General features: G+C 50.1%; 1 protein-coding gene across 1 annotated transcript; it reads left to right on the forward strand.

Annotated features, from left to right (window-relative positions):
* The first annotated feature begins 1,492 nt into the window (after positions 1-1,492).
* TXNDC5 (thioredoxin domain containing 5) lies at positions 1,493-27,864 on the forward strand. Its single transcript, XM_076010466.1, has 10 exons — positions 1,493-1,778; positions 6,195-6,344; positions 11,150-11,255; positions 15,055-15,151; positions 17,433-17,548; positions 19,622-19,708; positions 20,514-20,663; positions 23,952-24,034; positions 25,871-26,000; positions 27,371-27,864. Exons 1-10 carry the CDS (start codon positions 1,534-1,536, stop codon positions 27,491-27,493), a joined length of 1,287 nt encoding a protein of 428 aa, XP_075866581.1. The 5' UTR covers positions 1,493-1,533; the 3' UTR covers positions 27,494-27,864.
* The last annotated feature ends 94 nt before the right edge of the window (positions 27,865-27,958 follow it).

Raw genomic sequence — 27,958 nt, forward strand, 5'->3', positions numbered from 1 at the left:
GACAACAACAGATTATTGGAGAGAATCCCTGGATTTCTAGTGGCAATTTTCACAGGGACATGAAGCATGACAGAACCACATCACAGAAGGTCTTGAATGGCAACCCAAGGAATTTGTGTTTTACCCTATAGGCCAAGGCCATAGGGACAGTGGTGGTGTGTTGGTCTGAGTTTAAGCTGCAAACTGCCTTCATCAAACACAGGCTTTAGGAAAATTAATTTTCTAGCCATGTGAATGAAGGACACACTTGGAAATCTATAGCAATAGGCCAGGTTTAGGGGCTTCTCAGGATATGAACACTGAAATGATAGTTGCAAGAAATGTGGTTGTTTTGACTCTTGAGTGGCTGGGAGAGTAGGTTTTTGAGGGAAATTGATAGTTTTGTGTTTGGCAAACCATGGTTAAAGGTTCACAAGTGGCTGAAACTAGGGCTGGAGCAGAATAATGACAGGGGAGTCAATAGGCACTTACCCCGATGCCACGCCAGGTGTTACTACCTGGGGCCTCCTGGATTGAGGATAATCACAGACCAGAGTCCAGGAAGCAACCTGGTGATTCACCCTCCTTTAGCTTCAGATCCCCAGGGCAGGGCTGGGATTCCGACTGCCATCTGCCATAAGGTGTGTGTGCAGGTGTGAGTTACGAGGTGCCCAGTGCCGGGCATGCCCTTTGGCCATTCCACAAGGCTGAGTTCAGCCAGAGCAGGTGTGTCATCATTCATTTTGTAACCGGGATGAGTTAGGGCCCAGGACATTGGCCAGGGCTGCAAAGAGCCCTTCTCATCTACTAGAGGCTGCGTTGGCCTTTCCTCTTCACGATAAGTTAAGGCAGGGCAGGGACAGTGGAGTTCACTTGGGAAGCCGGTTTCATCACCCCTCTGAGCCCAGGCCCAGAATCGCAGCTGAGGTCTGGCCAAGTATCTGACTCACTGAGGTGTAAACCCCAGCCACTTTTGCCCAATTTCCTACATTCTGCTGACAGCAGCTCTTTTTTCTTCCTTTGGCCTGAAATCCCGGGGTGTCTGTGTGCTGAGACTGACTGAGGCCGACAGTCCCCTCTGTGGCTTCCCTGCCTGGCCTCTTCGTTCCTTCGTCGGTGCTCACGGTCGCTCCGAGAGAAAGGCCGGTGGGGGGCTGGGTCTGGAGAGGGACACGGCCCCGCGGGATTTAGGCGAACCGGCCAGTCCCGGGAAGTGCCGGGGCCCGCGCGCTGAAGGATCTAGAGGCTCGGTCCCCTCCTTCGCTCCCTGCCTGGCCGGCGCGCGGACTCGGGCGGGGTAGGGGAGCTGGGAGCCGGGTGCAGGGCGCGGGGCGCCGGGAACGGGGAGCGCTGAGCGGGGACGGGTGCGGGGCGCGGGGAGCGGGGGCCGGGCGCGGGGCGCCGGGAGCGGGGAGCGGGGGCCGGGCGCGCGCCGGCGCGGGCGGGAGAGGAAGGGGCGCGGCCTCTCCGGGGCGGGGCGCGGGGCGGGCCGTGGGCGGCGGCGGCGCGGAGGGGACCGGCGGCCGCGGCGAGAGCGCGCCCAGCCCCGCCGCGATGCCCGCGCGCCCAGGACGCCTCCTCCCGCCGCGGGCCCGGCCGCCAGGCCTGGCCGCGCTGCTGCTGCTGCTGCTGGGCCACGGCGGCGGCGGGCGCTGGGGCGCCGGGGCCGGGGAGGCCGGGGAGGCCGGGGAGGCGGCGGCGGGCGCGCAGGACCCGCACGCCAAGCACCTGTACACGGCCGACATGTTCACGCACGGGATCCAGAGCGCCGCGCACTTCGTCATGTTCTTCGCGCCCTGGTGACTGGCGCAGGCCGGCGGGCCGCACTGCGCGGCGGGAGCGGGGCGCGTGGGCTCCGGGCCGGGGGCGGGCGAGGCGCTGCGGGCGCGGGGCGCGGGGCGCAAGGGCGCGGGCCGGGGCGGGGGTGCAGCCGGCCCGGCGCTGGCTGACGTGGCGCCGGGGCCGGGGCGGCGCGGGAGGAGGGGGCGGGCCCCGAGGGGAGAGCCGGGAAAAGGCCGCCCTGCCCCGCGCTCCCGAGCTCTCCGGGCACCCGCCTTGGAACCGAGGGGGGAAGGTGGGGTCGTCGTCCTTTCTGGCAGCGGGGACCCCAGACGTCACCCGGGGGCCCCCGCCCCGCGCCCAAACTTCCTGTGTCGGCCGGACGCGGCGGCCGGCAGTGGGCCGGGCCGGTGGCCACGTGCGCTCGGGGGCGCCCCTCCTGCGGACCGCTGGGGTCGGTGTGGACGCGTGTCCCCTCCGTGAGGCTTCAGTTGAGAAAGTGGGAACTCGGGAAGGTGTGAGTTCCCACTCTGCGTGTTTCGTGGAGTAGGAGGGAACGAACGGCCCAGGGAGCCGGGTCCCTGTGCTGCCCCGGGAGCCCAGACGGTGCGAATTCTGGCCGCCCTCCGCAGCTAGCAGTGGGTGTGAGCTCCGGTCTGGGCCGCGGAGCCCTCCAGGGCTGTCATCTGTCACCTCCTCCCCTCCGCTCCCCTGGGGCCAGGTCATACGTAAAATGTGAGATGGGGAAAGTCACCCCATTAAACAGGTGATAACCTCCTGCTTTGGTTCTCTAGGTGGGTATTGGGGTGGGCCGCACTGCCGACCCAAGAGCCCCCTACCCTGAGAGTTATTCATGGGCAGGGCTTCCTGTCACTCACACACGCACATGCAGTGCTTTCCTGCCAGGACCTGGGTGCCCTGAGGAAGGGAAGTTCTCGTAGGCCAGAGCAGAATACCCTGATTTTAGGGCACAAGACAATTTGAGATGTCGGACTGGCCTGGGTGTGCTTAGTGCAGAATTTGGTATTCTTCCCCAGGGCTTGGGAGAGAGATGTGTAATAGCAACAAATAGAGAAAAGATGCTTTCTGGCCTGCTCAGAAATTGTGCCTTTCAAAGTAAGAGAAATCTTTTTCTTTGTGCTTCGTATTCAGGCTCTTGCTGTGTTTCAGCTTATTTGGAGTTAAGTCCCATTTTTTTGGCCAGTCTGGGTCATAGCCATCATTTATTAACAATGTATGTAAGGAATACATTGTGTTTCAAGTTCCCAAACTTGAATTTTTAGTACTATCAATGAGATGGAAATACTTTGTAGCATAAAGCAGCGAATCAATATTAATAGTTACTCTGTGCAAAAGTATTCTCAGAATAACTATTCCAGTTAAATATACTACTTAATCGGAGCCCATTTCAGTGGAATAAATCTGTCTACAGGTTTTCTTTTTCCTTTATTTTTTAAAAGAAAAATTGACATGTAGGTGTAGAAAGTACCTGCATCGCCAATGGGGATTAAATTTTGGAGCATCTGCAGTAAACACCAGCTCGTCCTGGGCTGGTGAGAGGAAAGGCAAGTCTGAGTCTGAGTGAGCTGGCAAGTCTGAGCACTTGGTATTCAGTACGTCCCTTTCCCATTATATTAAATATGTGGCTTCTACACATTTAGGTGGATGCTCCCAGAAAAAGTAACTGTTTTAAGGTTTTATTTACTTCTTAATAGTCTACTACAAATATTTAAACAGAGTTGTGTGGGTTTCTGTGATGGCATTTAAAAGTCAGATTTTAAGAGGGCCCTTTCAGAAAGCTGCAGATAAAGCAGTAGTGTTCTCGGGAGAGGCCCAGAGGGGAGGAGGGCGAGTTCTGGCGTGGTGAAGGTCAAATGGGAGGTCAGCAGGGCTCAACCAAGGAGGCTCTGGAGCAAGGCCTTGCTAAGTTTAATGCTGAGACCCAGTGCTGGGAGCAAGGTGGCGACTGTGGGGAGGTCTGAGCAGGGGAGGGAGGTCCCAGAGTCGCTGCGAGCTGAGCTCTCAATGCATTGGGAGCTCAGCGTTAAACTGCCATTCGGTGCTCCAAGCTCACGTGTGATTTGGGGACTGAGGCACCATGTAACATCGATCTGTATGTTTTTGCTCTGAACTTGGCAGCAGTAGGGTTGTCCTACTGCTGTAGATGTTGTGCCAACATCAGGTCGAAGCTTTGCTATGGCCAGTTTGTGGTTCATCCTGAACTTGGCGATAGTTAGGTCAAGATTTGGACCAGGTGGCTTTGCTCTGTTACTTGGCCACAGGCTACCTTCTGATTACAGCTGGCCATCTCAGAGTGCATACTGTGGCTGTCAGGGCCCCAGCTGAGAAGGGCCGACTAGAGGGCACCTGTGGATCCATCACAATGAGGGGTAAAGGGGACTGGCATGCCCAGCTTGGTGATGGTCCCTGATGGTCAGGTTTGATTTAATGCATAATGAACCTACTCTTTATTCTCATTCTTAATCTAGTCTCATGTTTTCACAAGAAAGCTTGTCAAGGATGGAGAGGAGTTTTAAAGTTTTAGCATGAGCATATCTGACAAATTCTCCTAGGGTTAGAACTGCCCTTGAAAATGCCCTAGGGAAGGTGCTTTGCTGGAGACCGCCCCACAGTCAGTAAGTCCTCACAGCCACCGTTTCCTCTAGCATTTGTGGCTTTTTGGTTATGCATCAAATGGACTAGTTCTCAACTTTGTATCTTTAGACAGTAGGGTCACACTTGATGTGGTAAGGTGCCCATGCCTTGAGAAGGAGCTGAGGCCAGCCAAGGAACAAAAAATTCACATCGCCCACTGTGTGTGTACACTTCAGGGTTCCATGGGACTTGGCTTTTTTCTTTTATTCTTGTTACCTTCTTTTTGCCCCTTTTCCAGGCTCACTTTGTTGAATCTACAGAAGTTAAATCCACACATGCAGCTTCACTGTGCCTTTTGTCATTCATTCACCTAAGAAGTTGCCAGGCCCTTAGTGTGTGCCAAGCCCGTGCATGAGACAGTACAGTAGCAGAAAGGACAAGAAGTGCTTGCCTTCTTGGCACTTACACCACATGTTCTTAAATACAATGCTGGGTTTTCCCTCCCAGTTATCTTCCAGAAAAGAGGGAATCGTGTTGCATGTGAGTGTCTTACACAGCAGCGTTTCTGTTAGCTGGCCAAGGAAGTGCTGCCTAGGGAAGATGCAGCAGCTTGAAGCAAACCTTTTTAGTGCTGCATGTAAATGCTTATTTTTGAGGTCATCTGTCAAAAAAGAAGCAAAGAGCTTCAACAGAGATTTTACTGAGAAATTATTTTGAGGGAGCACTCACAATTATAAATGTGGAGTGTTTTTGTAAGCAAGTGGTTTTTTTTCTTTAAAGAGCATTAAACAAATACAACAGGTGGTTACATTGTAGACATTAATGTTCACTTACCAGATAAATGACAAAGCAGATAAACAAACCCATGTGCCACAATGCTATGGAGTTGTACCTGAAACTTGGGATAAAGTTTCTGGTGTCTCATAAAATGCAAGTATGGGACTGCAGACGGCTGAGACCACGCAGGAAGGTGGCCAGCTGTGCAACTCCAAGAGTGGATCTAGTGCTGGGAGAGATGCAGATGCCGTCATGAAATGCGAAGAGTGATGAGAAGCAATGATCCCAATTAACATATTTTAAATGATAGATGATTTCAAAATATTTGTATATAACTAAACTCATACAGTTAATATTATAAATAGATGTTTGATTGTGTAAACTCTAAAAGTTTGAGTGGTCACAGACTCTTTTTTAGCTTCCCATTGGAGAAAATGCAGAGTTGATTTAATTTTGAGGTTGCCTTGCATTTGTGGATATTTGGTTGTGTAGTAGAGGAGACCTGACTTACCAAGAAATGGTCGCAGTAGGAGTGCTCAGCTGTGGCCCAGGATGGGGGGCAGCTTTCCAGAAGGGGAGGAGAAGAGAATTGGTGCCAAACAGCCTGGGAAGGCAGGGCAGACCTGCTGGGGGGAGTGACGCCCAAAGTAAACCTAGGCAGACAGGAATTAGCCAGGTAGGTTTAGGGAGGAAGTATCTGAGTGTGTCCGGGTCCCAGGGCCAAGGCAGGCCCAAGTCCTTTCAGAGAACTGCAGACACTGCAGTTGGGCTCAGGAGTAGGCCACCAGGAAGGAGGGGGAGTTCTGGCATAGAGCTCAAGTCCAAGGTCAGTCCGGGCCCGACTGAGGGGATCTAGGACATTGTTCTGATTCTGAGGACAGCGTGGCAAGTGTGCCCGGGTTTAAGCAGGGGAGTGAGGTCCCAGAGTCGTGAGCTGCCATCTGCTTCAGTGTGAAAAGGGTCGAGAGCCCCGTTGTCCTGTGGCCGGGCTGAAAGCGTGGGCTGGACACCCATGGCCTGGTGCGCTTGTCCCTCAGTGTGCTTGTTCCTCTCCCTTCTTGCAGGTGTGGACACTGCCAGCGGCTGCAGCCGACCTGGAACGACCTGGGAGACAAGTATAACAGCATGGAAGACGCCAAGGTCTACGTGGCCAAGGTGGACTGCACGGCCAGCTCGGATGTGTGCTCTGCCCAGGGCGTGCGCGGGTACCCCACGTAAGTCGGAAGGAAGGGCGCAGCTTCCCAGGGGGTTCCCGGCCACGTGCTGCCAAAGAAAGTCCATGTTAGACTTTGGGTAACCTCCTTTGTAGTTCTGAGGAGTGAGGAGATGCTACATTTAAGCAGGCAGTTGTTGGGAAAAAATTATATTTAGTGCTGTGGCTATCTTAGATGCCTTTTGTCTTGTGTTTGGAAAAAGCCTTTAATCGATCAGTGTTGGGTTTTCCTGTTTGTGAGAAAATGTTCGCGGGACAAAAATGGTGGTCTCCCAAACGTGAGATCCCGCCACGTTTGATGTTCACCAGTATGTGCACAGGCTTTGCGCCATCAATTTCGGTTTGATTTTTTGGTGACTCTTATTCCCAGACACCCTTCCTAGAGTTATTTCCCATGCGACAAGGGCTTCTCTGTTGGAAAGGAAGGTGACCAACCAAGGTACAATGCTACTTACTCCCTTGATGGTTAAGAGATTTTTTGGTTATAAGAAACAGAAATTGAGACCGGCATATTAGACAAAAGAGGGGGTTAATTAAGGGGATTAAAAGGCTGTGGAGGAAGCTTTGAGTCTCAGATCTGGGGTTTAGGGGTCTGATTCTTCTGTGCCTCCCTGGAGGCGACCTGACTTTCCAGCTGTGTCTCTGTCCCCGGGAAGGACTTGGAGGAGGGAGTGTGGCTCCTCCTGTAGCCTCTAGAGATGGGCAGCTGTGCTCAGGAGCACGTTTCGGGGTCTTCCTGCTGAGCCAGTAAAGAATCATTACATTTGGGAAACGGTGAGCAGGACCCTGCTCGCACAGAGCGCCCCTTCTGGGAAGGGTCATTGTGGCCGGGGAGGCAGGAGCTTGTAGGAAGACGTGTCCCCATTCAGACCCCATGGCGAGTGTTGGAGGGGAGAGCAGTTTCCTGAAAAAGGGAAGATGTTACTTTCAGTGGGGGGTTGGGGGGGGAGGTGGTGTTGACCATTGCAACTCTCTAAATATTTATCAATCGAGGAATGCAGTCAGTTCCATATGATTCATTATTAATTGGGTAATACAGAGGGCCGTTGATTAAGCATAAAGTCAGAGCTTATCTTCAGACCTGAGGGGTATTGTGGAAAAGCGGAGGGAACTTGGGGCTTGAACCGAGAATCCCGGCTCCACCGTTTCCTTACCGTGCAGCTCTGGCTGCATCATTCGACTTCTGAGTCTAAGTAGCGGGGTGACCCCCACCCGCCCCTGATAACATTGGTGTGGGAGTTACATGGGAAAGCGTGTGTGCAAACGCCAATCTGGGCACATCCAATAAATATTAGGGTTCCCCCTACCATTTGGAAATTTGACATTTCCATAAAAGATCCTGGAACTCTTGGTCTTTGGAGGCTGCTTGCTAATCTAAGTGCCATAATTTGAATCTATATCAAATCAGATCAGTGAGGATAAAATCACCTACTATTTTATGTGTACTTACATGCAGGCATCCACTGTCCTATGCATGCGGCACAGCAGTGCCTTTAAAGTGTGGATCGAGAGTGTCCCAAAGAAGCAGGTGATGCGTAGCAGGATAAGGAGGAAATTACTTACCTGTTCAGAGTCTGTTACTTTTAAATTCAGGGACAAGAGATGGGCTGGCTGTGCTGTCTTCCCACTCTTAAACTGCTGACCTTCTGTGGCTGTGTGTGCCATAAACCCTGTCGCAGGAAGGTGAAATGGGAGCCCTGCTAGGGCTCAGAAGGACGCACATTTTGGGGCTTCAGAGAGGGAAGTGAAGGGTTCCACCTGCACCTGGTCGTAACAGCTGTCTGCTGCAACGTCAGTTACTCTGTGGGTGATACTCACAAACTTAAAAAGATCCGTGTTGAATACCATGTGTCCTGATTTTTAAGTAGAAGATCTGGTCTCTCCAAATAAACCCTACACTGGATTTGTGTTGTTAAAAAGAATGAAAATAGGCCAGGTGTGGTGACTCACTCCTATAATCCTAGCACGTTGGGAGGCTGTGGCGGAAGGATTGCTTGAGCCCAGAAGTTTGAGACCAGCCTGGGCAACATAGCAAGACCCCATCTCTACAAAAAATTTTTAAAAATTAGCCAATTATGGTGGTGTGTGCCCTAGCTACTTGGGAGGCTGAGGCAAGAGGATTGCTCAGGAGGTTGAGGTTATAGTGAGCTAGGATCGGCCCACTGCACTCCAGCCTGGGCAACAGAGTGAGACCCTGTCTCAAAATAAATAAATAAACATAATAAAACAAAAATGAGCTCACACTACTCTGGACATGGAATAGGAAGGAACCTCTGTGACCATCATATCCCTGCAGAAGTTCCCAGGAACATATTTTTTCCCATAGAACGCAGGCAGTGGAGTGCGTTGTATAAAATGTGGTCACATTGGGGCAATTATAGATTTGTCCATGTGAGCTTTTATTCCTCTAAAACTACCCATCGATCGGAGTGATGGTGAGACCTGAATCAGATGACGACTGTAAATGCCTAAGCTGGGGTGTGCACCTGTATGTTAGCTTTTCTGTCATTCTTTCCCCATATGTTTAATCAGAGCTGAGGATTGGAGAAGGAAGGGGTGTGAGCCCTCGTAGCCACTAGACATGGCCAGCTGTGGACAGGAAAATGTTGGGAGGTCTTCCTGTTGAACCAGTAAAGAATCATTGTGTCTGGGAAACTGTGAGCAGGGCGGGGCTCAGGAGGGAAACCCCTGTATTTTATTAGGGCTGCTGTAACAGAACACCACATAACTGAGTCGCTGAGAACAACAGAAATGTATTGAACCACAGACCTGGAGGCTAGAAGTCTGAAATCAAGGACTCGGCAGGGCCGTGCTCCTTGGCAACCTGTAGGGAATCCTTTGCCTCTTCCTGGCTCTGGATGGTGTGCGGGCCACCTTTGGTGTCCCTTGGCAAGCAGGTGCATCACTCCAATCCTCTGTCTTCATGTGGCCTTCCCTGCACTCGTGTCTCTCTGTCCAAATTTCCCCTTCCTAGAAGGACACCAGCCACACTGGATTAGGGCCTGCCCTGCCCTAATGACCACATTTTAACTTGATTACTTCTGTAAAGACCCTGTTTCTAAATAAGGTCACACTCTGTGGTTGGGGGTTAGGACCACCCAGATCTGTTTTGGGGAACACAATTGAACCCATGACACTGTCTATAGTAGTAGAAGGTTCCTCTTGCTGTTTTCCAAAGTGACACCTAAGCGAGGATTTCTTTCCCCTGCAGTCTCCTTGAAAGAGAAACAAATCTCCAGGAGATGCACATGCCCTTGTGGGGGTTTGGTAATAGTGGGAACGTCTCATACCCTGTGGCCCACCTCCTTCACTGCCAGTGGCAGTGAGAATTGAAGTCAGATGGCCCAGACCGACTGGAAAGTTTGTAGCAGAAGCTCCAATTCTGTCCCTGGGCTCTGTGAATTTATTAAGGAAGAATCTCAGACTTGGGCAGGTCCTCAGTAAAGCTAATTTACCCATTTTAATTTAAATGCCTAATCTAGGCAAGGTACTGTTTTTCTCATATAGCTATGAGACTTCATTTTAAGGGGAGTTGGCTTTTTTTTATGGACTGAATAGTTGTATCCCCCAAAATTCATTCATTAAAATCCTAATCTCCCATGTGATGGTATCAGGAGGTGGGGGACTTTGAGAGGGGATTAGGTCATGAGGGTGGAGCCCTCACGAGTGGGATTAGGCACCTTATAAAAGAGGACACAGTGAGGAGGCATCGTCTATGAACCAGGAAGCCCTCACCAGACCCTGGATCTGCTGGCACCTTGATCTTGGACTTCCCGGTCTCCAAAACTGTGGGAAATAAGTTTCTGCTCATAAGCCACCAGTCTGTCGTATTCTGTTACAGCTGTTGAACTAACACTCTCTTCAAACCTTCAGATGGAATTTCAGCATATCTTGGCTGCTGACAATTCTGATGCTGTACATTGGGGATCTACTCAAAGTCCACGTGCATGCTGTAGAGGTGTTAGGGGTGTTTTAGATGAACAGGCTTGCCAACAAATACCAGTCTGTATTGCTTTTTCTTCTGTCTGTAGCCACGTTTTCCCCTACCCTTGACGTTTTTATTAAGTTTTACCTGGAGCGTGTTTTCCCATGACCAGTGGGTGACCCAGGAACTAGGAGTGTTAGTTTCATCTTCTGGTCACGTCTTTTGCCACCCTTAAAGGAACTGCTCCTGTGTCCTCTCTGCAGATTCCTTCAGAGGCTGACATACACAGCACAAAGAAGAGTCCTTCTCTGTGGGGAAGTGAATGGGCTACATCAGCCAGTGTCAAGGATGTTTATAGTTAGAAACTCCAATTCTCATAGTAACAATATTCATGCTTTGTAAGCGTCAAATACCTGCCAACATAGCCTAGAAGGATACACTTATTGCAAAACAATGCTGTGTCTGCCACAGTCCTTGTTTAAACACACACACACACACACACACACACACACACACACACACACACTCAGCAGGGAAAAGCCTGAAGGTTCTATAAACGAGCACTGAACATGTGCAACTTGGGGTTTAGGTCACAGTGGGAGGCTGGAAGTTTTCACCTCAGATTTATTTTCCTTGAATAAAATAAGAACTGTCTAAAAGTTTAGGATTAAGTGAATTTATTATCTCCCAGAGCATTATTTTTGTTTCCTTTCCAGGTTTTATCAGCGAGTGGCAGCTATGTGCCTGGCTGCAGCTCCTTGACAGCTCATTCTCTGATTGTTTCACCAAATGACTTTGCTCCCGATAAGAGTGCTCCCAACTCGGAGCAGCTGGAAGGGCTTTAACATTTTGCTCTGTCTGCTGCTTTGTTATTCTTGCAGCTTAAAGTTTTTCAAGCCTGGCCAAGAAGCTGTGAAGTACCAGGGTCCTCGGGACTTCCAGACGCTGGAAAACTGGATGCTGCAGACGCTGAACCAGGAGCCGGCGGTGAGCACCCCCCTCCTTCTTTGCCGGGTTTTGGGGTGATGTGTGACAGGGCGGCGGCCAGTCGAGGTGAACTGTTAAGGCTGCCTAAAACAAGCAGCTTTCCTTTTTTAGAGCTTGTTGAAATTATAAGCAAAGACTGACTTTTTAAAAAACTCTTTCTTATGAAAATAGTCAAACGTGCACGAAAGGAGAGGAGTCTAACGAACTCCCAGCTTCAGTAGCTACCACTGTCTTGTCCACCTTGTCCCCCTGCTGCCTCCTGCCCGTTCTTTGGCTACAGTCAGGCCTCTGCGAGCGTCATTTCCAGATATTTCCGTGTGCGGTCTCAGATGAGCACTTACTGCTTTTGACATCGCCACGGCGCCCTCTCACAGGTGACACAGTTGACAGCCCCAGCATCAGAGATTGGCTTCTCGACCCCCTGGGGTCAGGCCCAAGCCGGAGCACCCAGTCCAGGCCACTCTGGCGCCTCTCCCGGCTTGCAGACCTTCGCTGTCCTCCTCCGCGGCTTCCGGCTCTGCGCTGCCCTCGCCAGCCTTGCCAGAGCCCGGCTCCTCCCTGTCTCCTTAGTCCTCCGAGCCACGGCCTAACTGGCGTCGCTGCTGACGTCATTGAACACCGTGAATGCTCTCGGGGTCTTAATGCTCTTTCCTGCACCAGGGGTAACGTCAGGAGATTGCAGACACTGTAAGAATGTTACTGGGAAGAATTTACAGTCTTCCCTCTCCCAGCTGACGTTACAGTCTTCATTTTGTTATAAATCGCTGTGATCGTAAGTCATTGGTTGAGTGTCCCTTTGCGGGTGCTGCTTTGGGATTAACTCGGAGTGCTCGGGCCGCCAGAGGTCGAGGTGGGCGCTGGTCCCTGCTGCCGTACTCAGGGAGCTGCAGGGGCGGCGCGTGTTCCCAGCTCCACGCTTCTGATGAACCTGGAAGGAGCGTCTCAAGCCTTTGAATGTAATTTCAGGTTCAGCAATTAACTCAGACTGCTTTGTTGTGTCAGCGTGGCGTCGCTGGTTTGAAGGGGCCATTTGCCATCTGAGCCGTCTTGGAGCCCTGCCGCCCGTGCGTGTCGTTTTCCAGGGTGTTTGTGTGGTTCTCATTTCCGTCCCGTGTTCTCTGTGGATGTCACAGCTAATCAGAAACTTGGCTCTGCTTCGGTGCTGCCGTACCTTGCGTCTTAAAGCTCTCAGACGGCACGGTGGAAAATGCTGGGCATGGTGTATGGTGTTGAGCCAGAGGCTTATCTAATTTTAGGTGACGGGGAAAACCACAAACCTCTCAGAGAGCAAATTTGCATCTTTGTCACAGCAGGAAAGCTGGATGGGCAGGTGTAACTTTCATATGGGTTTAAGCTTCACGTTATTTCCTTTGTGAAAATGTTCTGGGGGAGGGGCGGTAGGCATTAGATGGGTGGAAACCAGTTTCAGAGAGGAGCTGATAGCCTCAGATAAACCTTTAAAATAAACTTTTCACCAAAAAAGCCAGTTGTCTGTGATGGCTTGAGTCAGGACACCAGCAGCCAGGGGACGGCAGAAAGACTTCATCTCACGGGCCACCTCTCACTCTAAGGGACGCGGCAGCTGCACCGGCAGGAAAGTAAGGACTGTGAGGCCACGTCCGGGTCCTGTCCCCCGGGCGGTGCAGGGATGGCCTGCTGCAGTCCACCCTCTGCTGCCCCAGAATCGCAGTTACCTACTTGCTGGATTTTAAGTGTCTCCCAGCAACAGGAGGTCTCGGATAATTACCAGAAACAATGACAGTGTGCCTTAATGTGGAAAAGGTCAAGCATGTGGACTTTATGCAGCAAAGCAAAAATTCTTTTCAATTTGAGCTTAGCTTTTTTTTTTTTTTGAGTCAGATTCTCACTCTGTTGCCCAGGCTAGAGTGCCAAGGCATCAGCCTAGCTTATGGCAACCTCAAACTCCTGGGCTCAAGTGATCCTCCTGCCTCAGCCTCCTGATAGCTGGGACTATAGGCATGCGCCACCATGCCCGGCTAATTTTTTCTATATATTTTTAGTTGGCCAATTAATTTCTTTCCATTTTTAGTAGAGACAGGGTCTCGCTCTTGCTCAGGTCGGTCTTGAACTCCTTAACTCAAGCAATCCTCCCGCCTCAGCCTCCCAGAGTGCTAGGATTACAGACATGAGCCACCGCACCCGGCCTGTATCCCAATTTTTATATTTCCACGTTTGCTTCTGTTTTTTTCTTGAACAGTTATAATCACATAAACATATTTCATTAATGATTTTTATATAGTTAGATGGTCTTTATTTTGGTAATATTTTCTATTATTTTATCATGTGGATTTGCCATAATTTGACTTTTGTCTGTCAGTGGATATTTAGGTTATTTACAATTTTTCTGTCATCAGTAATGCTGTAAGGAAAACATTTACCTTTGTGAAGGACTTTTCCCCCCTTTTGAGTAATATTATTAGAATATAGTATTCCCAGACAAAATTGCAAGGCCAGAAAAAATTGCAAAGATCATCTTTGTGGCTCTTGATGAATATTGCCAGATCGCTTTCTTAAGAATCGTATCAGCTGACTGTGTCACCAGCAGAGTGAGACCGGACCCGTTTCTGTGACACAGCGTGGTGTTCCTGTGACGGTGGTGGGCTGCTCTGGTGTCTGCCAAGGAGCACAGGAAGTGACAGTGCCCTTGGGTGCCATAAGTGAGCATTTTAATATTGAAAGCCCTTTGACCGCCTTAGGAAGGATGACACACGGTGTTTTATTTCCCTTATTTAAACTCACTGTTCACTTAGCCGCCATTCTCTCGGGCATTCTTTGTGTGGGTACTTAGCACTTTGAAAGTTTTGACAAGCTAGCAGCAGAAAGGAAAACTTCACAGTGATTTATGATTAGATCACAACTCTGCAAAGCTTTGAGCTGTCAGCTATTTTAAAGCCTTTAATGACTTAATTTGGATATTCCTTTTAATAGGAATTAGAACTGCCAAATAAAAATTTAGTAATACATACCCGTGTGTCTGCGGCAAAGCCGTGATTCAGTTATCTTTTCCTCACTTATGGTTACTTCGGTTGGAAGCCACCACTGTACCGGGCCTCAAAAATGGAGAAATGTGGAATTGTGTAGTGGTATGCACTGGTGTCACTTGGGGACTGGCAGAGCATCTTTTAAAAAGCCACTTGCCCCTTCTTGGTGTGTTTCTGTCCCACACTTAGGCACATGAATTCTATTCTTTCTGAAAAGTGCAGCTTATGCCCAGTGCGTGGTTTTCTCTGTTGCCTTTCGTTCACCTGAATTTTCCTTCGTGGCATCTACTTTTACCTGTCCGTCACAGTTTTTCCTGCCATTTGTGTGAATTAAGGATAACCAGGCCCTCCTGCTACCTGCTGCTCTCTCACTCTCGGTTTCGTCCACTGTGCTACCCATGCTTCTTTAGGTACTGATCCTTCAGATTAAGTCCATCAGGAATTGTATTTTGTATTCTATGTGAAATCCCAGGATACGTTTCAAAGCAAGGGACAGGGAAGGGGCTGTGCTTCACTTTGTTTTGTTTGGTTGGGTTTCAGGGTGTAGATGGCTGTCACCCAGTAGTTCTGGAACCCCGACCTAGAGGTTTTGCCCAGGGTGAAGGCTTGCAAGGGGCTTTTGCCTAAACATCCCGTCCTGCTGCTTTGCGCAGCGGCCTTGCACAAAGGCTCCAGGTGGTCAGGTGATGAGGGCCATCTGCCGGAGGTTCTAGACAGAAGCAGGTCACTCCCTTGATGGGTTTCACCTTGCCTTCATGGACAAACCCAGTGACTGCCGTTCTGTTTCTTCCCATTAGACACCAGAGCCAGCAGTAGAACCGCCCAGAGCCCCTGAGCTCAAGCAGGGGCTGTACGAGCTCTCAGCGAGCAACTTTGAGCCGCATGTCGCACAAGGTAAGGTGGGTGAGTCTCCTGGCATTGGGGGTGGGTGCCTGCTCCACAGAACCACCGACGCTTACTCCTTGACTTGCTGGCCTTGCCTTCTTGCTACACTTAGGAAACTGCATCAGTAGACCTGGTGAAGTCTCTCTCTCTCCAGGATCATTTAGGATGGTTGTTTAATGCTCTTCTTCGTAAACATTCTTTCTCCTTTTGTCTCTGCCCTTATAGCAAAATGCCAGGTCTAATGATAAGCTGAAGCCTCAGACGTGGAAATTTGTAGCTCACAAGTCATGAATAGGCACACTTAATTTGCACACTAACTGAACAGAAAGTGTTTATTTACAAGCATACTTTGCTTTATTGCACTTCACCAACACAGCATTTTTTACAAATTGAGGGTTTGTGGCAATCCTGCATCAAGCAAGTCTAGCCGTTTTTCTGGGTAGCATGTGCTCACTTCATGTCTCTCTGTCAGCATTTTTTATCAATAAAGTATTTTTTAATTAAGCTTTTTACATTGTTTTCTAAGATGTAATGCTCTTGCACACTTAATAGACTACAGCATAGTGTAAACATACCTTTGATATGCTCTGGGAAACCAAAAAAATTGTAGGACTCACTTTATTGCAATATTCTGTATATCGCAATGGTCTAGAAGCAGACCTTCAATGTCGCTGAGTTATGCTTGTATACAAACGTTAATCATAGGCTTATTGGCCACAGGCAGAAACAATAGCTTCTCTTGCCTGTTTAAACAGAATTTAGTAGGACCATTATAACATATGAATGAAATTAGGTATTCTTTATACTTGAAATACGTTTCTGTACCACGCCTCATTTTTTGAAAACGGTCTCCTAAATATCACAGTGCTCTGTGTACGTTCCCTGCCGTGCTCGGAGGCCGAGGTTCACGGTCCGATGCTTAGTTCTCTCCCTGGCCACTGCCTGATTTTGGTTTGGTATCAGTCTGACGTCCAAGTAGAATAGTCTAGATAAAAATCTTCAGTGTCCAGATGGTGATGCTCTGGGGTTTGATTCCCCCACACAGCTAAGGGGCTGATATTGGTGATACTTAGTTTCTCAAACCTTCTATTTTATGGTAAAATATACCACAGTTAAAGAAGACAAATGCAGGGCTCCGTGAGCGGCTGTAAAGCGGTCACCCCGTAACCACTGTCCGGCTCAAGGAAGGAAACCGCCAGCCTCCCGTGCCCCGTCCAAGTCGTGGGGCCTGTGTGCCTGTTGAGGCCCTTTTCATCTGCACCTTCTCCTCTTCCTTCTCGCCAAGGACAAAGGCGGTGTGCCCCGTGGAGCCTCCGGCTATCTGCCCTTTGCTGACTGTGTCCCTACGGCGTGGTTTACATGTTTCTTTGATTTCTCTATTTCCTGCGCATTGGTCTTTGGGTCTGGGGACATAATCAGTTCCAGTGGGGCAAGGGAAGACCTCGTCGCTGGTGGTGGCAGCACAGCATGTCCGAACGTGTCTCTCTGGGATGTGGCGGCTGTGACAGTCAGCATCGGGGCCCGTGTGTTCCAGAGGGTTGCCTGATTGTCTAATTTAAGCAGCCCTTGACTTTATTTATTTATTTATTTATTTTTAGCCCTTGACACAGTCTCACTGTGTTGCCCAGGCTAGAGTGAGTGCTGTGCCATCAGCCTAGCTCACAGCAACCTCAACTCCTTGACTCAAGCAATCCTTCTGCCTCAGCCTCCCGAGTAGCTGGGACTACAGGCATGCGCCACCATGCCCGGCTAATTTTTTCTATATATATTAGTTGGCCAATTAATTTCTTTCCATTTATAGTAGAGACGGGGTCTCGCTCTTGCTCAGGCTGGTTTCGAACTCCTGACCTTGAGCAATCCTCCCGCCTCAGCCTCCCAGAGTGCTGGGATTACAGGCGTGAGCCACCGCGCCCGGCCTAGCCCTTGACTTTTTAGCAAGGGAGATTTGCTGGTGTTCATCACTGGGTTATTCAGTGGTTTAGTTCCTGTAGGAAAGGCAGGATAAGTGCCTGACTCTCTCCCTTAATTGCCAGTTTTCCAAATAATGACTTGGTTCCTGGGTGTCCATCAAAGATAACAAATTTGGTTTTGCTTGGAGTATCATTACGAAGTCACAGACAGAAACATATTTGGCAGGGAGTCCCTCTGTACCAATAAAAGGGTTCATACCGAACTGAGGTTTGCTAAGCAAGAGGACAAAGATCCGATTATTCAGTTAAATCTCTAGTTAGGTATGACGTAAATCACAGCGCCTTTTTTCCCCCTTCCCCGCCTTGGCTCTCCACTAAAGGCGACCACTTTATCAAGTTCTTCGCTCCGTGGTGTGGTCACTGCAAAGCCCTGGCTCCGACCTGGGAGCAGCTGGCGCTGGGCCTTGAACATTCCGAAACTGTCAAGATTGGCAAGGTAAGTGAAAGCCCTTATTAAACTGGAAATGGACTGCTTCGGGCTGGATTAATTAGCAGAGTAGCCCATTATTCATTCTGTGTGCAAAGTCGCAACCTTGATTTATTAATTCCATTTAGTGTGCCACTTGATAATTCATTTCACCTTCACAGATGGCAGGCTGGTTTTGAGTTTTGCTGGCTCTTTTTCCACCGTCTAGAGATAAATTACGGCCTTGGCCGCTTTGTTTATTTTGAAGAGATGGCCAATTCTGAATTGGCAGCCCTGGAGCCCCTTCTGCAAAGATACAGGGTAGAGCCTTCTAGAATGTTCACGGGGCGTGCTGGACACCGTCCACGTTTGATCTCACCCAAGAGCTCTTTGCTAAAGGCCCCCGGCCCTGTGCTCCTGCAAGCACGCGGGGCCCCTCCTCCGTGGCGAGCCCGCGTGCGCCGCGGCCTGGGTGCTTTCCAGCGCTTCCCACCCGAGAGAAGCCAGAAGTGATGTCTGACAACTTCTGTGCGACTGGACTTTCTGGAAATACACAGAACAGGCTCCAGAGCAGCTCCTGGGCCATCAAACACTTTTACTGTCAGCCGTCTTCCAGCACCCACCAGACATCCCGCGTGGATTTCCTTTCCTAAAAATCTCATTTTTCTACCTTGCTGATTGGTATACAGAAGTAATCTGCTTGTCTAGGAAGGACAGTTGAGAGGATGTTCTGCCTGGGGCAGTGAGATGGTCAAAAGCATAAACTTGGGGGTTGGCTAGCCCTGGCTGGCTGACCTTGGGCAAGACTTCTCTATGCCTCAGTCTCCCCCTTTGTAAAAACTGAGCTGAGATCTATGCAGCCATTGTGAAGATGAAAGTACACTGCTTAGCATGATGCTCAGTGCAGGGCAAGTGCTTAGTAAATTATAATCACTATTGTTGTTAGTTAAATGGATTTTCCACTGTCACTCGTTAAACTGTTTCAGGAATGTGTTCTAATGTGTTATGATTATGTGTTTATATTGATTGAGCATTTCATGGATTATTATAATTATAAAATTATAAAATAATTATAAAATAATCTTCTTGTCTTCCATCTTACCCTATTCCTGGTATCCTTACTTTATTTAATGAACTTTTGGGGAGAGCATTTATTTTTGGTTTGTGCCCTTAGAGGATCCTAGCAGACCCAGGCGTGAGCAGACACAAGCCTGGGTGGCCACACTGAGGTCCTTCGCCCCTGGGCACGAGCGTCTGGTTTAGACTGGACCCTCAAAGATGCTTGCCCCCGCCACAGACCTCGGGCTGAGGCACCCTGCACTTCAGTTCAGCACTTGAGTTGCTCTGTCTGCAGGCTAATGTGTTGAAGTAATATTGTACTCTCCTTTGCTGACATAGCGAAAAACTACTTAGTTTTTCGCTCCTGCCTCGCTGATTTTAATGCTGATAGAAAGTCAGAAAGAAAGAAGTGACTTAGAATAAGTGATAATCTTGAAAATGTTGGGCAGGCACAGTTTTTATAAGAGTTAAATGAAATTAAAAACTTGAAGAGCTGTGATAGCTGGTAAGTTAGGTTTATAAAATTAAGGACAGATTACAATCTTGACATCTTTTCAGTTTTTACCTTTATTATATGCCATATATTCCTGTTTAAAACTGACTACTTGCTCCCCCTTGATTTTAAAGCTCTGTAAGTTTGAACATGAGAGTAAGTTTCTAAGCTGGTATTGTGACATGGGGTCCCAGTTGCTGACAGCCAGGTTAAACCCCTGCCCCAAATATCAGGCCAGGTCCCCGACTCTAGTTCCTAACTTGCTCAAGTTAAAATGTTGCTCCCTAAAAATTGGCATTTTTAAGTGAGCTAAAATAAATCTTGTCTCTAGAGTAAATCTCACCCTGCTCCCCGTAGCTCTGTTTATTTTGGGGCAGCGTTTAGGAAAAGTCTCTTTAAATACTGCACCTTGCTGGCAGGAATGGCTGCAGATTCTGAATTGCTTGAAAAATAGATACAATTTTTTTTTTAAGTACAAGGTATTCGATAGTCCCTTTGGCAGGAAGGCTGGTGAAGAAACTGACGGAGCAGGTGACTGTCCTCTGTTTCAGGTCGATTGTACGCAGCACTACGAGCTCTGCTCGGGGAACCAGGTCCGCGGCTATCCCACTCTGCTCTGGTTCCGAGACGGGAAGAAGGTGTGTCTTCGGTTCTTAGTATTGAGACAGAAGGTTTCAGCTCTTAACGCCGGAGGGCTGGGCTGTTGGGTGGTTTAGGGCAGTGGTCCCCAACCTCTTTGGCAACAGGGACCAATTTCATGGGAGACAGTGTTCCCACAGACCGCAGGGCGGGGGCGGGGGCTGGTACAGAGCTCAGGTGGTGACGTGTGGCCCTTTTCCTAACAGGCCATGGACCAGGACCAGGCTGAGGCCTGGAGGTTGGGGACCGCAGGTTTAGTGGGCACAGTGAATTGTCAGTGTTGGTCATTTGGGCCCTGGTTTGGGGGAATACGTATAGTGGAACAAATGTGTTCTCTTCATTGATAAGCTTTGGGTAGTTGAGAAAAACTGCCATTTGTTACACTACTTTGAGACGTTTCAGTGGCTCGGGTGATTGCTGGGTTAGGCCAGGTCTGTAGTCACAGGGTGACCGTGCTCTGGCAGGAACACCAGCCTTCCAGGCCTTCGAGCGGTCGGCGCTTGCTGGCGGTGAGGTTCTGCCTCCCTCCCGCCTTCCGTCCCTGGCCCACGGTCGGCTGCTCGAAATGCCCGGTGGGCCCCCGGCTCGCTGGTGGCCTTCAGCCGAGACTCTCGTGACCTGAAACTCCCCAGAGGGAAGAGGGAGCTGTCAAGTTCTCTCCCCAGAGCCGAGACATCCGGCTGAGTGTGCGCAGGGGGCGCAGCTGGTGCATCTGACCGGGCGGCGGGGTCGGGAGGGTAAGTGGCCCGCAGCACCCGTGTCACTCACTCCGCGGCATTTCTGTGCGGCCTGTGTCTCGGACAGGTTGACCAGTACAAAGGGAAGCGGGATTTGGAGTCCCTGAGAGAGTACGTGGAGTCACAGCTGCAGAGGACAGAGCCGGGCGCCCCGGAGACCGAGACCGCTGCGCCCTCGGAGGCCCCCGGGCTGGCCGCCGAGCCCGAGGCCAGCAAGGTGGGTGCCTCGGCGGCGGGGTCGCCGGCAGTGCCCGCAGAGGGCGTTCCCCTCCGACAGCTGGCAGACAGTGCAGGGTCATTCTGGTGGCCGGCTGCCACGGTCGCCTTCTCCACACCAAACAGTTCCTCATCATCTTCTGCGTGCTTGGAGGGGTCGGCACAGAACCTTCCCTTTTAAAAACCTGACATAGATACAGATCCTGAGACCATGCTTGGTGTCAAAGGTCTTAGAGAATGCCTCCTTTCCATTCAGTCATCTGGGAGCTGACTGTGCGTGGGTGGTGGCTGTGATGTCCCAGCCACTGCCCCTCGGGCCCTGTTCCCTTCATGTCTGTGACTTGCTCCAGTCGTTTTACTTTCCCGCGTGGCGAGATGGGGAGCAGAGAGGCCGTCTGCAATGGGACTGAGGCCAGTCACCCGGGACATGTAATTTGGTTGGGCGTCCCCGATGCACAGAGGGGTTGTCCTCGCTCATTCAGATAGCGTAAGGCTTTAGGTTTCATCCTGCATTTATCAAGCCCCTGCTGTGTGGCCGGCACTGAACTAGGCCACCAGGAAACAAAAACAAGTAAGACCCGTTTCCTGCCTGTGGAGCTCACTGGGTCTGTGGGGCAGACAGTGAGGACAGGCACAAGTAGGTGTCACAGGGGCTGTGACAAGAGTGTGTGCAGGGCCAGTCGTGGTCGCTGGAGATAGACGGGGGCAGGTGGGCACGAAGTGTCCCCAAAGAGCTGAAAGACAATCAGTGTTTGCTGGACAGACGGGGCGGGCAGGGCTGCCAGTGGAGGGGCTCGGCCGCGGCTGCACCACCCAGCCAGTGTGGTGTGGGCCGGGCCGGGCAGGACAGGGCCAGGGCCGGGCTGGGCAGGGCAGGGCAGGGCAGGGGCGGGGCCGGGCAGGGCAGGACAGGGGCGGGCTGGGCAGGGCAGGGCAGGGGCGGGGCGGGGCGGGGCGGGGTGGGGGGGCAGCAGGAAGATGGGGGGTGCGGGGGAGGGTTCCTGAGGGCCAGAGAGGGTGTGCTGGAGTACACAGGATGTGGCGGCCAGCCAAGGATTACCGACTTCCTCCCGTGTAGGTAGGGAGCGCCTGGAGGGTGCTGAGCGGACCTGGCGGCAGCGTGCGTGCGTGAGGGAGGCCACGAAAGGCAGGAGCCCCGAGCTGAGGCTGTGACCGAGGGGTGGAGAGAAGGAGAAAGCGCGGGCGAGGAGTCCTGGGCGAGGAGCCCCGTCTGTAGGGCGCAGTTCTGGGGCGGGGAGTCTCGGGTCTCTGGCGTTCGGACGTGGGGGAGGATGGTGCCGCGGAGGATGGTGCCTCGCACGAGGGCAGGACCAGAGCGGGAGGAAGGCCGCGGCTCGGTGTTCAAGGTGCTGATTTTCAGGTCCGTTGGATATTTCGGCAGAGAGTCCCGTGGACAGTTGCATGAGCGCAGAGCTCGGCTGGAGGGACGGTTGATGAGTGGTTTGTGTCACCTCCTTTAGATAGACGCTGGCACCATGGGGACAGTCAAAGGTAGCGATGATGTGTTTCCCAGGAGGGCAGGGCCTGGATGTCCCAGCTAGTAACCACAGGCCTGTCTGTCAACAGATTTCCGAAGCAGGACACTCATTGCTGCCTCACTTCCCGTACGTGTGCCTCAGAGCACGCCCTGCTCTTGCCTGCGACGCCGGGGCCGGAGGGGGCAGCGTGCCCGTGCCCCCTGGGAACCTTGAACCCTCAACATTTAATTAGAGAACAGGACGCACAGGGGCCATTACCCGCCAAGCCCCAGCTGTTCAGAATTGGGAAAAGCGGTGGCGCCACTGTCCCTTCCTCCCGGCATGGGGGCAGTCAGGGGCTCCCGGCCCCCACCCGGTCCGTAGTTGGACTCCAGGTCGGGGACGGCCTGGGTGTTAGTTGAAGCTTCGGGTTCAGAATTAAACAGATGATTTTGTAGTTGCTGTGACCGCATATGTGAGAGGGACGTATGTGTCATGGTGGTTATAAAGGTCATCCCAAATCGATATAATTACATGCTATGGATGTTTTCGTCTCAGGACTGTTTCTGTTTGTAAAGACAGGTTTTCACCAGTAGGTGGGTCTTTCAGTGAGGGGGCGCCATGTTGCCGGACACAAAGAAAGGTGGTGTGTTCCGCAGTGGCCCCAGTCGCTGATGTCCCTTACTCGGTGCCAGGCGAGAGTAGAGCAGCCCTGGGACACTTAGCATGTGACAAATCGTCCCTGTTCCTGCTCTCAGGAGAGCATCGCAGATCCATTTTTGGAGAAACACGTAGACAGAATTTTGTGGAGGACCGTCCAGAGAGAATCGCTTTAAAGCAGAGACAGCCATGTAGCACTTTCCCCTTAAATTCAGCAGCCAGAGCTGCTGTCAACGTTTTTCACATTGACTTTGAACATAAAAACGGAAGGCACGGTGTTCCGTGTGAACATGTCACTGCCTGTGCTTCTGTTGTTGCACAGAGAGGACCGGCGGTCGGTCACGGACGCGTGTGGCAGGAGCGCAGCGCGGCCAGCGGGCAGAGCAGCTGGGCCCAGGCACCAGGCAGACTGAGCAGTGGCGTCTTGGGGGTTCCGAGCTGGGGAAGCGCAGACTCCAGCCGGGGGCACTCACAGTGGCTCATCCGCACCACAGAGCCCTGGAGGACGGTGGCTGCACCTGACGCTGCGGGGGTAGCACAGTGGCCTGGGAGTTCCTTCTAGAGTTTTCAATCTGCCTCATCTCCCCGGAGACGGCGCCCACCTGCGCAGTGTGCTGCCACCTTTCCCAGCATCCGGCCGAGGGACACTCTGCCTTTCAGAGGCTGCAGCTGCTGCTAGCCTGCCCTTGTGTGTAGCTTGTGAGATGCAAGTCGTACAGATATTTTTATATGACTTTGGAGCATGCATACTAGCATTTTAAAAAACTCGCTGGCTGGGTGTAGTGGCTCACGCCTGTCATTTCAGCACTCCAGGAGGCCAAGATTCGAGGACTGCTTGAGGCCAGGAGTGTGATACCAGCCTGGGCAACATAGCAAGACCATCTCTCTACAAAAAAAATTTTTTTTTAAATAAAAAACTAGCTAGGCATGGTGGTAACACTGTAGTCCCAGCTACTTGGGAGGATGAGTCAGGAGGAGTGCTTGAGCTCGGGAGTTCAAGGTTGCAGTGGGCTGTGATTGAGCCACTACACTCTAGCTTGGACAACAGAGAGTCCCTGTTTCTTAAATAAAAATTACTGATTCATATCTCTGCTATCCCAAAGCCCTGTTTAAGGGTTGTATTTCAACTGTGGCTTTTTCTTCCCCTGAAGGGCACTGTGTTGGCGCTCACTGAAAATAACTTCGATGACACTATTGCAGAAGGACTAACCTTTGTCAAGTTTTATGCTCCATGGTAAGTGGCTGTTTAATTAGAAACTACTTCGTCCTCGTGTACTAGGTAATGTCATGTTTTTCAACTCATTTGCTCCAGACTCAGTGTTGGGCACACGTTAATACTGCATTTATACATGGGTCGTGCTATAGGAAATGAGAAAGTATTATCCTGCTGCTATATTCAAATATAGAGTTCAGTGGCCCCCACGATTATAGAGAATGAGGCTATTTTAAAGTACAGTTTACTTTGGAGAAAACGTAAAATGGAGGCAAATTATCATGCCAGAAAACTTAAGTTTTGTGGCATCTGTGTATTTTTCCAAATAGATAGCTTTTTCAGCTATTAAAACATAAACAATAAACGTTATGGTGCCGGGCGTGGTGGCTCACGCCTGTAATCCTAGCACTTTGGGAGGCCGAGGCGGGCGGATTGCTCAAGGTCAGGAGTTCGAAACCAGCCTGAGCGAGACCCCGTCTCTACCAAAAATAGAAATAAATTAATTGACCAACTAAAAATATATATACAAAAAAAAAAAAAATTAGCCGGGCATGGTGGCGCATGCCTGTAGTCCCAGCTACTCGGGAGGCTGAGGCAGTAGGATCACTGAGCCCCGGAGATTGAGGTTGCTGTGAGCCAGGCTGATGCCACGGCACTCACTCTAGCCTGGGCAACAAAGTGAGACTCTGTCTCAAAAAAAAAAAAAAAAAAAAAAAAAAAAAGTTAAACGTTATGGTGTAACTTTTTTCCTCAATTTTTTCTAAATGATGTTATAGAGAAATCCAGTGGAGTTCAGCTTTCTGTTGGAGCCATTCAGTGGGTCACCCAATTACTTGAAACTTTGTGCCCCATGGTCTTGGACACCAGAGCACAAATGGGTTGCAGATAGGCTGAGACCAAAGCACTTAATGGGGTGGGAGGGCGACAGGTTCCAGAACTTACCTTGAACCACTGTAACCCCAGGTGTCTTTGATTCCTCTGAACCTCAGTTTCCTCAACCATAAAATAGGAATAATGCTTTGTTGTCACAGATAATCCATTTGGAAAGGCAGAGTGTTTAGGAGAGTGTTAGATTCTTTATCTAAACATGATAAACATGTCACTTTTGCTCTTCAGTTTGTCACACTTGCAGTGTTCCTGGGAACCCGTGACAGCAGGGGTAAAAAGTGAATGAGCACACGACTTGAATGAGCTGTGCAGTTTTTATTCCTACAAATTAAAAATGTTAGTAAATAATGCTTTTTTAAAAACTTAAAGTGACATAGATCAAGCATGAGGAAAGAGAATCCCCTTTCCCTGAAGGGGAACTTTTCATATAGCAGGGAAGGGACAGAAAAGGGAAGGGACTGAAGTCAGGGCTGGAAGGGAGGGTTTGAACCAAACTTAGTTGTGGCCTCAACGTTCGAACCAAATTGCTGAAGCATCAAGGAAGCTCGAAGTTGTTTTGAAATTTTGAGACCATAAGCAATCAAATTTAAAATGTTTTTGGCATTCAAGTGATTTCTTTAGACACCGGGTAGAGTCTGTCCTGTGTCCCGTCCACTCCTGTGCATGGTGCGTCCATAAATCAGCTCGATGCACCATATTGCGGAAATGGTCTCAAAATCTAAACTTGTTTTCATAGGGGCTTGCTTCGATCAGGTTACCCAAAAGTTTACCTTAGGTTGATTTTGAATTCCTTGTTTGGGATGGGAGGAGGAGAAAGAGTTAGTGGGCACCCAGTGGAGAATTTGATGTATTAATTTCTAGGCAATTGTTGACTGTCTCCTACAGATGAAACAGGGCTTGTCTTGGCAGTAAAGTGTAGGTGAACTATCTCAAACGACTTCAACAAAGTGGCCGTTGTTCTGTTCCTAGGTGTGGTCATTGTAAGAATTTGGCTCCTACCTGGGAGGAACTTGCTAAAAAGGAATTCCCTGGTTTGGCAGAGGTCAAGATCGCTGAAGTAGACTGCACGGCAGAGCGGAATACTTGCAGCAAGTACTCGGTGGGTATACCTGGATGAGAGCAATTACGAGGGCTCCAAGTGTTGCGAGCAAATCCCAGGTGGAGCTGTGATTTGGTCTTGGGACTCAACTAAGATACCTCACTCTACCCTCATCCTCTCAACAAAGTGTCTTCTTTGTCCCCTTTTTTTTTTCTTTTTTGAGACAGAGTTTTACTTTGTGCCCAGGCTAGAGTGAGTGCCGTGGCATTAGCCTAGCTCACAGCAACCTCAAACTCCTGGGCTCAAGTGATCCTCCTGCCTCAGCCTCCCGAGTAGCTGGGACTACAGGCATGCGCCACCATGCCCGGCTAATTTTTTTTGTATATATTTTTAGTTGGCCAATTAATTTCTTTCTATTTTTAGTAGAAGTGGGGTCTCGCTCAGGCTGATTTCAAACTCCTGACCTTGAGTGATCCATTCTTTGTCCTTTTGAGTTGTTTTGTCTTGAGACGCAAAAGAGCTACTCTGAGGAAAGGCATTCTGCTTCTTTATCTGTTTTTATTAGTAGTGTCCACATTTCACTGGCGGTGTCTAGGCCTTGCTGTCCGAGCATACTGAGACTCCAAGTGTCCGGACTGTGGAGCTGCCTACATGGCCACTCTCATTGATTGACCAACAACTGGCTTGCCACCTTTGTCATCAACACCTGTATGGCTCATTTTTCAGACCTAAGCCAGCATTCTAAAATATATATAGTGGCTGATGAAAAGAAACAGTCAAACATAAACTTCCACCTGAAAGGGCCATGCCAGCAGGCCACTCCTGTGCTTGGGGTTAACTGTTGCCTTCATTCTAAGCTGTGAGCTCAATCTAATGGCCTAGAACGCTTGCGATTTTATGTTTTTCTTTTTGTGTTGTATTCTTAAAACATTTTTGGAGCCTCTGAAGTTTATGACCTTATTAGATTGAGAATCGATGAAACCCCAGACATAGTTTACTTACCATTAACCAATGCCACTTGGTTCTTGTGCCTTCCCATTCATAAAGGAGAAGAGAGGTGGCTGCAGCTGAAGAATGTGTCCTTGTAGGTCTCGCTCGGGTCTGTGGACCGGCAGGGCGTCCCCAGGGAGCGTGTCAGAATTGCAGCTCCCAGGCCTGCCAAATCCAGTCTGCATTTTCACCAGGTCCCTGGGCCATCCTTTACGTCATTCCTTTGAGGCTAATCTTTAATGTCATTTTGGGTTAAAAAGTGAATACACAGCCCTATGGCTTTGCTTTCTACATGAGCCGGTCCTTTTTTCATGATCTGTACTCCTTGAAAAATTAGCCACAGAATTTCCCAGCCACAGCTGTAAAAGCTGATCTGGTTTGATTTAAAAAGCAGTTTGTGTGTGATCCTAACCGCTGGTTTTTATACTTTTTTTCTTAAGGTACGAGGCTACCCCACGTTATTGCTTTTCCGTGGAGGGCAGAAAGTCAGTGAGCACAGTGGAGGGAGAGACCTCGAATCGTTACACCGCTTTGTCCTGGGCCAGGCCAAAGACGAGCTGTAGCAACCCACTTGAAGTCGCCTCTGCGGCCGGGCCTCGCGCTCCCAAGCGTCGGGAGTTGAGTCACACAGACGTCTCCGGGTTCCACGTGACGGAAAGCTGAATGTACTAAACTTGTGGTGTCTTCTTTGTGTGTGCGTTTCTTAAACCAACACACCCTACGGATTCTTTACTAAGTTTCTCTGAGTAAATGTGCAACTCATGGTCACTGTGTAAACTAAATATTTTCAGTGGCAATACATCCCCTTGAACCTTCTCTGGATGAAATTTAAATGGTTTTCTTTGAGACTAAAATAGAGTTGAGGAAAATCAAATTGCTGGACTATTTTTGGCTCCTGAGCGATTTGGGGGAAAGCATCATTCAAAGTGCAGTTTTTTAACTGCCCCTGAGTTCCGGAAAGGTGGCTTTGTGGCAGTATTGACCTTCCTCTGATCGGAAGGTCACAATTGGCTTATTAATAACGTGGT

This window comes from Microcebus murinus, chromosome 15, assembly GCF_040939455.1.
Source record: "Microcebus murinus isolate Inina chromosome 15, M.murinus_Inina_mat1.0, whole genome shotgun sequence".
NCBI lineage: Eukaryota > Metazoa > Chordata > Mammalia > Primates > Cheirogaleidae > Microcebus > Microcebus murinus.